The sequence below is a fragment of the Macrobrachium rosenbergii genome, chromosome 39 (genome assembly GCF_040412425.1).
Source record: "Macrobrachium rosenbergii isolate ZJJX-2024 chromosome 39, ASM4041242v1, whole genome shotgun sequence".
Taxonomy (NCBI): Eukaryota; Metazoa; Arthropoda; class Malacostraca; order Decapoda; family Palaemonidae; genus Macrobrachium; species Macrobrachium rosenbergii.
In genome coordinates this window covers 2502163-2514542 of record NC_089779.1, presented here as the reverse complement: position 1 = coordinate 2514542, position 12380 = coordinate 2502163, and the positions used below count along the sequence as shown (strand labels likewise).

The 12380-nt window shown below is 39.7% G+C and overlaps 1 protein-coding gene across 3 annotated transcripts; it reads right to left on the bottom strand.

Annotated features, from left to right (window-relative positions):
* Positions 1-1914: 1914 nt before the first annotated feature.
* Positions 1915-11929, bottom strand: LOC136825641 (uncharacterized). 3 transcript variants are annotated; one of them, XM_067082273.1, is made up of 6 exons: positions 11778-11929; positions 7724-7811; positions 4201-4252; positions 3369-3451; positions 2883-3062; positions 1915-2536 (listed from the first exon to the last, which is right to left on the bottom strand). In XM_067082273.1, the coding sequence occupies exons 2-6, from the start codon at positions 7808-7810 to the stop codon at positions 2492-2494; spliced, it is 447 nt and encodes a 148-aa protein (XP_066938374.1). In that variant the 5' UTR covers position 7811; positions 11778-11929; the 3' UTR covers positions 1915-2491. The 3 variants fall into 3 exon arrangements, with proteins under 3 accessions (XP_066938374.1, XP_066938375.1, XP_066938373.1); XM_067082274.1 differs by lacking the exon at positions 11778-11929 and adding an exon at positions 11056-11116; XM_067082272.1 differs by lacking the exon at positions 11778-11929 and adding an exon at positions 10919-11007.
* Between the last annotated feature and the right edge of the window lie 451 nt (positions 11930-12380).

Here is a 12380-nt window from a genome sequence, read left to right as displayed (position 1 = left end):
TTCCATAGTGGTTAAGTGTAATTTGCCCGGTAGTGGTTATTGCTTATGCCTATAAATTGTTGAAGTTACTGTGACTGTCGATAGTTACTACAACACAGGCTTTAGCGTTGGACTTGTATCGGATAAGTGAGGCGATAGAAATGCAGGATTTTGCATAATACATTAAATAGTTGGTGGCCTTGTCTCTGGCTCTAAAGTTTTTGAGTGTTAAAATAGCTCAAAGGATTTCGTGAGGATGGGGTTGTGCTTCTGGTCCTTAGTTTTGCCAATCTCTTGGTAATACCGTTTCAGAATTGAGAGTAAATTGGGTTCGCTTTAGAATTGAGAGCGCCCGGGTTCTTTTATCCTGGCTACGATCCGCAAACTAAGGTAATTTGCTGTTACGTTAAGGCAAAGATACAACAGAAATTACCGAGAGTTAGTAAACGTTACGTAAGTTGCACCATGATGAGCTTGCATGTGGTTGCAGTGCCATCAACCGTAGGCTAAGATGTGCGATATTCTTCCGTAATTTTATGAATATATACCAATTCTTGACCTAAATTACACCAGTTATGCATGAAAAATGGAGGGTGACTTAGAAAGAGAAGATTTCTATGATAAATTGTCTGCCATGGATACTCGGAGCTCTCAAATGCAACAATTGTGATCAGCTCATTGACATGAAAAGGGAAATGGCTAATTCATCAAATTCTACACCTGTCATTTCCACATCATTCAGTTCTAACAGAGCTAATGGTTCAGACATTAACCCACTGATTACAGTAGACAGAGCAGACACATCAGTGACACCACGTAACCCAGCTTCAGTAGTGACACAATTTATCAAATAATACACAGCCAGTCACGTCCAGTAATCCATCCCAGGGCAATAACACACAGTCGATAACCCTATTATTCCAGTTGATGATCATTCTAAGGCCCTGTCCACACTAGCAGGCATGCCCGTCGGGCACTTCCAGCTGTTTATATTTTCTCTGGCTCTTGAAGCAGTGTTACCAGACAATCGCATCGTTCTGGCTCCATACTCGGTCGGTCAGTATAGTGGAATGGTTATGGGAACAGTGTTTGCCCGTCGGGCAGTGCCTGCTAGTGTGGACAGGGCCTTACAATTTGGTTTCTGACAATCAAAACAAACTCCTCTTGTAAGGTTACACGGACATTCAGAAAGATTGTGATCTCTGACCTTACAGTAAGCGCAATACTGATTGTTTTCGTTGGTCTTACTATAGTTCTTTAATTTGTTCAACAAATCACTAATCTGCTTCCTCAGATCTTGCAGATCTGTTGGGCTATGTGCATTGCTGTTTACTACAGGCTGTGGTTGGGAATTGGAATTATTAACAGGAAGGACTCTACGTTGGGTAACATCTCCACTTATTGTAGCTAGATGATACTCATACTCAGTAAATTCAATGAATCTCTCTGAGAGTATCCTATCATGCCCAGGATTGAGTCGTTATGTATAGGCCAGTCTGAGTTAATTGCCCTAAAATGAATGGTAGCCCCCGAATGTAGCCAGGACAATTGACATTTAAAGCCACGAGTGTTATATACAAATATTACAATGAATTGGGACCACAATCTTTGTTGAGATTCGAAACCTTTTCATCATTATACTGAAGCCACTTGGGTCTCTTGCAGAATTCAGAAGGAAAAACCTTCATGAACCAGAACGAGAATAGCTACGTAAAAATTCAGTTGAGAATTCACACTTAAATATGTTTACATACAAATACACTGATATGCATGCATGCGTACATTATATATATATATATAATATATATATTGCATGAAAGGCACAAATAACGTCATATTTAAAAAGAAGTGAATCATACTTTTTACTGAACAGACACATCCAGCTTTCTATGATTCAAATCTATAGAGAAAAGCAAAGGTAAGAGAATAAAGATATTAGCGTCACGTTTATTTCCCGGAAAACAACTAGGTGGCAACTCATTCCCTGTAACAGTTTCCTTCAGAACAAACAAGTGAGCACCGGAATTCACGACTCGCATAATTACAAACTAATGTGAATATATAGGCGTCACATATATATTAGAAAAATATTATGGAAATATGAGAAATCATATGTACAACTATTTACATTAGGTCTAGATACCTACGGTTGCTGGTCAGATTTCTAGAAATTTGAACAAACCGTCACTCTTACTAGAACTACCAGAATGATATTTAATTCTCCTGAGGGGAACAAGCACTCGGATTGCTTGTAGAATCCATGATATATTGGTGTTTGAAAAGTTTCCTTTTTATTTATTTATTTGTAGATTTATTACAAATCGAGTCGGACGCTGTCGAGTACTTTCGTCACTGCGCCACAAAGAATTCGCGAATGACATCTGGTGACCGTCGATAGGAGATTATCCCGTAAATAAGTGAAAACAATATGAGCTCATCCGAGCAACCAGTGATTAGGAAGCATCCTCTTAGGATGAAGAGCCCAAAAGACACGTGGTTCACTTGTCTCTGGCTAAGCAGGTACCGACGGCTGAAGAATTATTGGAGCATCGTTCATCTGGAAGACACATAAAGGGTTATGAACCGTAGCTGGTGATAGCCACACCACAAACAACTATTATTCATTATAAGTACAAAATATGACCCTCATTATGTATTTAATGAACGGGAAAATTTTCAGCTGTCGTGACAGAAAACAATAAATGCAACAAGGAAGTTTGTGCGTTCTTCATCGAAGACTGACACCTGAGAATCAGAAAAAACTCAGACGATATGAAGATTCCGGCAAAAAAACTCATTGATGCCACAAAAACAATTATTTCCAGTGAAAATATATAAATATATATATACAGTTAGTTCGTGTGTGCTTGTAAAAAGAAACAGAATATCTCTCACGAACTTACCGAATGCGCGTAAGACCTAATGACCGCAATGAAATAGAGGTGCAGGGCGGTCAACGCCAGGAGGATGACGGAACCAACCGCCGTTTTAGTATAAACAACGGAGATTATTCCGATTGCCAGACTGAGTATTGTCATCATCACGCTTCCATACACCCACAGGAACACCAGGTCCTGTCGAGTCTGTGTATACAGAAATAAAACTTGTATTTAACGAATTAAATGTCATGCATTGCTCCGCAGAAGAAGCTGGCTGAATTATTATCAACATGAGCAAATAAGCAAGTGGATGAGCATCACAGGCAAGGCCTCGTATAATTAGGCCTACTTGAGTGCAAAGAGCAGAAAAAGACGAAAATGGCAGAAAATAAATGGTACAATTTCCACATTTCTTCCAATATGATTCTCTACAGCTATCATTTTATATATATATACGAGATCAAAATGCTGATGAATCAGTGTCAGGGCAGCTGCCTGAGTCTCTCTTACCGTCTTGATGGCATAGACCAGCACCATGATGAGGCCTATGTTCATCAGTTTGATGACCACGTTCACCCAGCCTTCTTCCAGTCCTGTGGGGGAACATTACACAGATCTGGCATTATATTTGTTCTTAAAACTAAATTTACTCTCTCTCTCTCTCTCTATCGGTTTTGTCAACATCACTTATTTCTAGTTTCTCATCAAATCTCTTATGAACCGGGTGCTGTTGGCGAAGCGAAATTTGTTCTGTTAACAGTCGTTCTATCTCTTTCAAATACTCAAGTAACAAGTACAGTGTTGGTTTAAGGAATATATATATATATATATATATATATATATATATATATATATATACAGTATATACAGTATATATATTAGGTATGTTTGTGTATATATTGCTGACACTATGTATATAGGAATTTCTGTAACTTTATTCCATACCTTGTTCTTATACCCGGGATGCCGTTTTGGATGCGACTACGGACATCATAATTACTTCATATCATGCATATGGGTCTAAGGCTTTGTAATGGCAAGCGTGTCCAAAAAGCGTGAAGAATTTGAGAGGTTAAGAGGGCTTTGTGGATACAGTTACATATGTGTCTGGTAAAAACTGACCAGTAGTATGTAACTGTGATAACCAAAGGCTTTAGATCTAAAAGCAAGAGTATAGATCATTCTGACATACGCAGCAGGATTCAAAACTACATCTACAGTATCGAAAGAATATAATGTTGCCGACTACATACGTAAAAAATAAAGCTACAGAAACGGCAGTTTACTTTTTATCATGAAAATACTATGGAAGCTGTTTGAAACTACTATGTATAAAACTTACCATACTTTATACCAACGAACATGCCACCAGCAAGGCCAATAATTTGTAGAAACTGCAAGAAAGGAAAATATGTTTCATTAGTTGTATAGTGTTCATATTTTGTTCTTTTTGTAATCATAGTACCTCAGTGCTAAGGAGAGGGTTGACACAATACCGTTATTATTATTATTGAGACCCGTCTTGTCAACTTAACGAAAGCTTTCAAAAAGACAAAACTTAATCTGGATTTTCTTCGGTATACAAACCAGTGTCTTTTATGTAGGAGAATTCTACATTACGCACTGAAAACAGCCGATGAACTTTCCAACAAAGAGGGTTAACTGGTTGGTCAGGGGGATGAGTGGGAGAATATCTCTCTCCCACCTGCCATCGCCAAGCACTCTTACCTTCAGTCTCAGGGACAAGGCAGGCCGGTTAAGGTGGGAGCTACGATAAAAAGGATCTGGTTTAAATACCTAGGAAATATTACTTGAGGAAATCTGCCATTTGTTTTTTCGGGAATACAAACCATTGCCTTTTTTATGCAGAAGGCTCACTCATTAGGTGGGAGGTCCTCTCCTTCAACAGAAGGAATGTTGGAACTCACCCAGAATTGTCAAGATCCTGGTTATGAGAGTGAGCCAGGGTAGCAGTAACTCTTGCAATCTCCTACTCGGTCTAGCATAGGGGTTGTCTGAGCGGCTGGGCCCTGAGAGAGAGGTGTAAGGCCTTGCTCAAGGATGGAAGGATCAGGGAACCTTTTCATAACTCTGCATGTATATACAAGCCGGAAGGACTGGTATCTGGATAACACAAAGTGATTGGTTCAGAATATTATAGCTCTGCCACCACCAGCGCCCTTGTTATAGGGGACATCAGGAGAAACAATTGTGTAGTTAATGTATCATCGTCCAATCCAGCAGGAACTCGGCCTAGTTGTTGCTCTGCTAGGGGAGAAAAAGGAGAGAAAAGAGACCTGTCATTTTACATTCATGCCCCAGACTTTCATCACTAAGCTCAGTACTCTGTCCAGATGTTTGTTGGTCCAAATGGAGCTGGGTAGGGTTGGGCATCGATTGTTTGTAATCTATTACTCCAATTGCAAATGAAAAAAATATTGTATTCAGTTTCTTTTTCTGTAATCGATTAGGTGAACAATTACTACAGTAGTTTTTTCTAATTTTGACCTAATTTATCAGGAAATTGTTCTATGGGAAAGCAAAAATGAAAGAAGACGTCAAACGCTTAGAACATTTTCTTAGATTTTAGCATCTGACGCAAGCACCTCCTTCAAGGTCTAATCCTAGCACAAGGACAGGCAGCAGTAAATGAGCACTCTCTCAATGATGAGCCGCAGCTACAAGTGAGAAGATATGGTAGAGCTGAGACAAACTTTTGGCTTGCTGCTGCCACTGTCTTAGACCCAACAAAACAATGGCCGATCAGGCACAAAAAGAGATTAGAGACAGAAATGTGTTCAGTCTCGGTTGGAAACGTTGCACAGCCTGATTTTCAAGAGCCTGATGATCCAACAGGCAAACAGTCTCCAGTGGCTTGTTAAGAAAGCAACTGAACATCATTAACACAGGACATCGGAAGTTGATCCAATTATCGGTGCCAATAAGTGGAAATCAGCCATTTTTGGCCCCACAAATTGCTGATTTTCGTCGATGGACAAGTGCCATAAAATTGGATTGCCAATAACCGAGCCCGCCGATAACCAGGGACTGAATGTACCTCAAAAGACATATCCCGTGTGAATGGGCCCGAGCTGAGATTAGTGTGAACAGGCGAGCGATTACTTGGTGAGTGGCTGAGAGCCTGAAATAAAGAGCCGTGAACTGGAACACCATCCTACCGAGGGTAAAGCAGAGGTGCTCGCGAAAAGACCGATGAATCGGTATTTGAAAATACACATCCTTCAAGTCCGTCGAAAGCATGAAGTCACCTTCTCTGATGGAACTGAGTATTTAATGCACCTTCTTAATCCAGGTCTGGCGAATGAACTGGTTCAGGGGAGAGGGGTCGATCACCGGTCTCCAGCCATTTTTCACCTTCTTCACCAGGAAGAGATGACTGTAAAAACCTGGGGACCGATCCTTCATGACTACCCCAGCTCCTTTCTTTAGCATCGCATTCACCTCTTCCCAAAGGGTGAAGTCCTTCTGCAAGTTGGGAATGTCTGGAAGCAGACAGGGTCACGGGTAGTAGATATCCTACCTGAAGGACATCTGCTACCCAGGTCTCCACTCCATGTCGTTGCCACATTGCCCAACGGCCCGACAGGCAACCCCCACCATTGGAAGCAAGCGGGGAGGAATACCATCCCTAGCATCCTCCACCTTTCTCCTTACCCTAGCCCCCTTTCCTAGCTTGTAAAGGGGGAGCCAAAAGGAACACAATTGTGCCTTTTGCTACCAAGGCAGAAGTAGTCTGGGTACTTCTGCTAGGGGCCGAGTAAGTCTGGGACTTCCTCTGACCCAGTGAAGAAGGGCCAGCCTGATCCGAAGGTTGGGCTGCAGTGCCACGCGAAGACCCGAAGGTCTTGGTCATTGCCTGGTGAACAAACTTGCCGTTGTTTTCAATGCGTAGCCTGTCCCTCGTGACCTCCACCTCTCCTCTACCAAAGAGGGAGGAGGAACTCAGTACTGGTCAATTCCTGGGTGTCAGTGGCAACTCAAATCCAATGAACCTAGAAATTTGAGACAACACAGCGCCTTGCCTCTTCAGGACTAGGTTCTCCCACAGGTGTGCTGTCTGGTGGGCTAGATAGGTGATGGCCCTACCTCTAGACAACATGAGTCTCCTAAATGCAGAGTCTTCTTCAGGTGTACTTTGCACTCAGATGACATCAAAGAAACTGTCTTCTCTCTCTTCCTCTTCTCGGAAAACTTCACCCACAGTTCAGAAGGCCAAATCTGTCACACTGAACAAGGGCTTGAGTGATTAAAGCCATGCCTATGGAATGATACACACAAGGAATGAGGATCTACCTCAGTAGAGAAGAGGAACCATTTACAGGAAGTCATTTGAGGTGGTACTTCTGCGATGATTTTATAGATGACAGTTTACAGAAAGGAGAGTTAACAGAGTCAGTGATAATTGAAAACCTAAATTTGTTTCTAAATTGAAAAGGGAGGAAGTACTGTACTGTGCAAGTGATGATGAAAGGGCCTGTCCTTTCCAAAAGGCTAGCAGTTTCCTTTCCAAAGGTGGCCTTTGTTATTGAGAGGTTTGTATAATTTAATATATCAAATACAATATCATCAGAAAAGCAAGCAACAGAAAAAAGCATGAAAGCAAATGGCAGTAAGGCATAGAGCACAACAGACATCTTCACTCAATGGCAGTGGTTAAGGACCTTGTCTGAAAGTTAAATGGCCATTCCAGCTTGTGTTCACAAGCTAAATCTTATTTGTGTAGGAACAACTACTGTTTCAGCGTATGCTGACCTCCTACATGAGGGGTTGATGGTTTGTATTCACATAGGAAAAAATAAACCTGGAAAACAAGATTAGATGACATCATGATATTGCTAACTCACCAAACTCACGCCAGCAATGATGTACGCTGCCCGTCGGAGGGAGATCCCGAAACAGCAAGTCTTGAAAACAAACCTAGGCTCACCCATCCTGCGGGGAGGAAAATTACGTGAAATTCAGAGACAAAATGTTCATGCATGCTGGCAAAATAGTAGTTATGGTACACACACTTCTTGAATGTATAAGTTAACGATAATACTATAAAGATACGGTAATATCTAAACAATAATGTGGTGCCTGTTTCTAATCACAGCGTGAGCATCCAGCAATACCAGCACAATATCATCAGGTATACGCATATGACTGCCCAAACATCCTGCTGTTTGGCCTTAACGGTGTGTTTTGTGGAACCTTATTTTGTTTTCTGCTGAAGCCATACATAATAATTGGAAAGAGAAAATGCAAATAAGGGTGTGCTTGTGCCGTTCGCAGATAGCAATTACCTTCTATAACTTATATTTATTGGTTATTTCTAAAGTTATGCAAGCATCACAACAGCGCCGGTCATCAACACCACTGGTCTTCTGGATGTCTCATAGAGATAAGGAAAGTTCCTATGCAATGCTTTCAAGAGGCCAGAGTCAGATTCCTAGACTTATTAGGTTGGTTATACAGATATGTTCTTGAGAGAGGGTTGAAACTGGGGAAAGATAGATTAAAAGCAATTGGATAGCTATAGGTGGGAAGGGAGCAACGGGAAACTGGGGAAAGTAAATGACAGCTGCCTGCATCAAAGGGACACAGCAAAAACAAGTTAAGTTTACCTTAGTTTTACAAGACCGCTGAGCCGATTAACAGCTCTCCTAGGGCTGGCCCGAAGGATTAGACTTATTTTACGTGGCTAAGAACCAATTGGTTACTTAGCAACGGGACCTACAGCTTATTCTGGAATCCGAACCACATTATAGCGAGAAATGAATTTAGAGCAGTCACAGGCACATCCCTGCTACTGCTACTACATGGAGGCCCAATAGCGTAGATTTTCATTGGGAATACCGTATTTGAAAGAAGTATTAAATTTCTCGCCAAATTACAGTCGGGTCTTCTTAGATAAACGTAATGTTTACTATAAGTACCAATGTGGATAAACTATAAAATGGCAAACAATAGAGATTGAAAAAAAGGCATAACGACACCTTGTCAGTAACTAATTTTGAACACAGAATATTCACGAAAGTATATATATATATATATGTATATACATATATATTTATTATAATTACACACACACACACACATGAATGAACAAGCAGATGACCGTAAAAATGGACCACCTAAACCTGAATATGTTTCCTAACTGTTAAATATTATTGCTTTAACTAAAGCAATGATATTCAGGCTGAGGTCAAAACTTAAATCATTATTAAGAATACGTTTTCTTTCTTATCTCGATTTGTAAAACACGGAGGGGTATACACAGTATATATATGTATATATATGTATGTATATAATTATATATATATATATATATATATATATATATATATATATATATATATATATATATATATATATATATATATATATATATATATATATATATATATATATTTTTGTATATGTATGAGTATACCTTTCCGTGCTTTAGTTAAAACAATAATATTCAAGTTAGGAAGGTATTATTTCACTTAAGGACATTAATTGCTTTCGACATAAAATATAGGTTTTTCTGTTGTATTATGATGTGATTTGAATGATTTTGAGGTTTATTTCCATCGCAAATGAATACTTATCCTTCCCCGGCAAATGATATACTGTATACAAAATTAATAAAATTACGACTTGTCAGAATACTGCACTCTCCCCATAGCTAATACGGCAAAACTGTGTTTACTGATTACAGTTTTGCCGTAGTAGCTATGGAGAGGGGGTGCAGTATTCTGACAAATCGTAATTTTATTAATTTTGTATATATCATTTGCCGGGGAAGGATAAGTATTCATTTGCGATGGAAATAAGCCTCAAAATCATTCAAATCACATCATAATACAACAGAAAAACCTATATTTTATGTTGAAAGCAATTAATGTCCATAAGTAAAATAATACCGTTAGGAAATATATTCAGATTTGGGTGGTTCATTTTTATGGCCACCTGCTTGTTCATTCTGTTTAAGTGTTCTTAAAAGGTGATTATCCATTAATCCTCCAAAGTGATTCGCTCCTAGTATCTAATGACTCTACCATGTCACACTCAAAATGAGCCTTGAAGTTTATAAAACCAGCAAACCTACAGATGTCATAATTAAATATGACGAATCTCCCTAGTTGACTCTTTTCCAAATTCATATGAACGTTTAGAGTCGATGCGATATGAATTATCAAAAGTTTTATTCAAGAGCACAAGCCTTGACAGCTAAATCTAATATAACTTACACTTTACAAAAGAAAAACAAAAGAAAAATACTCAGAAACTTCCAAATTTATAATTCATCGTCTTTGAAATAAGAGCCAGTCTCTAATTCAAGATTGACCTGCCTTGCCCCAAAACGCAACACAAAACTTCACACAATTTTCACAACGTCATTTTGGCGTTTCAGAATGAATGAACTCAAAAAGTTCCGGAGATCAAGGCCATTAGCTCACAACTTCTTTGAGCCCAGAAGCCTTCGATTCGAAAGAGGGTTCTAGAGTCTCCAAATTTGCATCCCCAAGCCTGCGGATAAGTTCCCACAGATATCATCAAAACTGAAAAGAGTCTCTCGAAAAAAAAAAATCAAGACTTATTTTCTGAATGTTATAAATGTGGAACTATCAATTATTATGGAATACGCTGTACGACTCTCAGGATGTCTTTGCACTATTGTTTAAGATAAAGGAATCTGCGAGTCTCACAGAGAGCCTTCGGTAGAGTGGGACCCAAAGAAAGACATTTGTAATTGTATGTAACCGGGGCTATAACTAACACCAATTAAAACACTTTATTTTTTATTTATTTATTTTTTTTTTGCCACCTCCACAGATAAAACAAACTACTAACGAAATACGTTCAGATCACAAACGGACCGGCCCGTGGGACGTTATAAAATTGCATAGATTTCAAAACAAACGTCACAGGCATTGAAAAGTTCATGCTGACCGCCAAGAACAACTCGGATACCTAAGTATAACCACACGCTATAACATTCCCTTAACCGTCGTACGAATATAAAGGAGAGGATTCGAACGTCAAGGTTCCCGGGCACGCTACACCTTTACCTCAACGGAAAGTTTCTGCACACCAACGGATCACAAAAGAGACACTTTCTCCCCACCCTGTCTCCTCCCTCCCTCTAGGCTGACTGCGAAATGCGAATTCCATTGCTCGCCTGCCCAGCCCCAAACCCAAAACGTACCTTCACTGAACTACCCAACAGCAAGACTGAAAGCAGTCAGTCTCAGCAACTTCGATTTCTATTAACACTGTCATCTCCGGCCGCCGCCAAAAAGAATGAAGAAACGGTTTTTTGAGCAAAAGCTATTTTTTTTTTCAGCATGAGCCGTGATTTCCTAAGCTTGTCCACGAAACACCATGATGAATTCCGCAGCAAAGAATATTTACTAACTCGAAGACAAACATTAATTCTCATCCCGCAAAGACTGCTATCGGATTTCCTCTTTCGAATGTAATTCATCGTTTCTAGGTTAGTAATGCGTTCATTATTTGCATTTTAACGTACTAGAGCTCAGCAAACTGGCATTTCCAATATGTGCGCGTATGTTATTCTGTGCAAAATGTTTGCAACAATATCTTGTGTAAAACTGCACTCATCAGTCTTATAGCACCTTTTTCCTGAAACATTCCCCCTTAAATTACGGAGATTTTACTCTAAATTATGTACAATGTAACACTTCTAAAAAAAAAAGAACCTTTGGCAGATAAGATATGCATTGGAGGGAAACCTATGGTAAAATTCCCTCTACAATTTCGAAGGAGGTAATAAACTAACAACGAACTTATGTAAGTAAAACAATGGACAAGATGTCTCAGCACTTTGCAGTGTAACATTTTCCAGGTACTTGAAAACCTCGTCTTGGTAAAACTACATAAACATCACTGTCAAGCAGAGCCCTTTACCTTTACAAATGAAGCAAAATCAGCGATCTGTGCTTGGATATGTGCAACACCTGTCGTTCCAACGAAGACTAAGTTTTTGCAAGGCAGGGTAGAGGAAAATAGGTGATGGTGGATCGACCTTGAGACACGTTCGCTGTCTACAGGTTTTAGCAAGAGTACGACCTCCACAGATGACGGAGATTTTAATATCCTCCCTTCACTTTGTCGTCTCTGTGTAAGTAATCTTATTCAGGGAAGTTTGAGAAGTGTTATTTAATAAATGAAACATACGCGCACTGGTCCCATCGTCAGACTTACTGTATTTTTCTCAACGCTGGATATGGTGTGAATGGCGCCCGTACTTTTTGGCCACCCTGTTTGAGAGGCAAGTTCAAGTTTTTCATTACATATCTGAACCGTCCCGTTGCTCCGTTGCCAACTTCGGTTTTAAATGATAGAGCGCAACAGGGAAATCACTAAGGTCTCAAAGTGATCTTATGGTAGCTCCTACCTCCCACCCCCCCACCCAGCTCCCTCCCTCTCCGTTTGAATGAATTTGTCTCGAATATATCTTATTCGTTACCACCAAATAGAAAAATATACCTAATAGTATTGCGTTTTTTT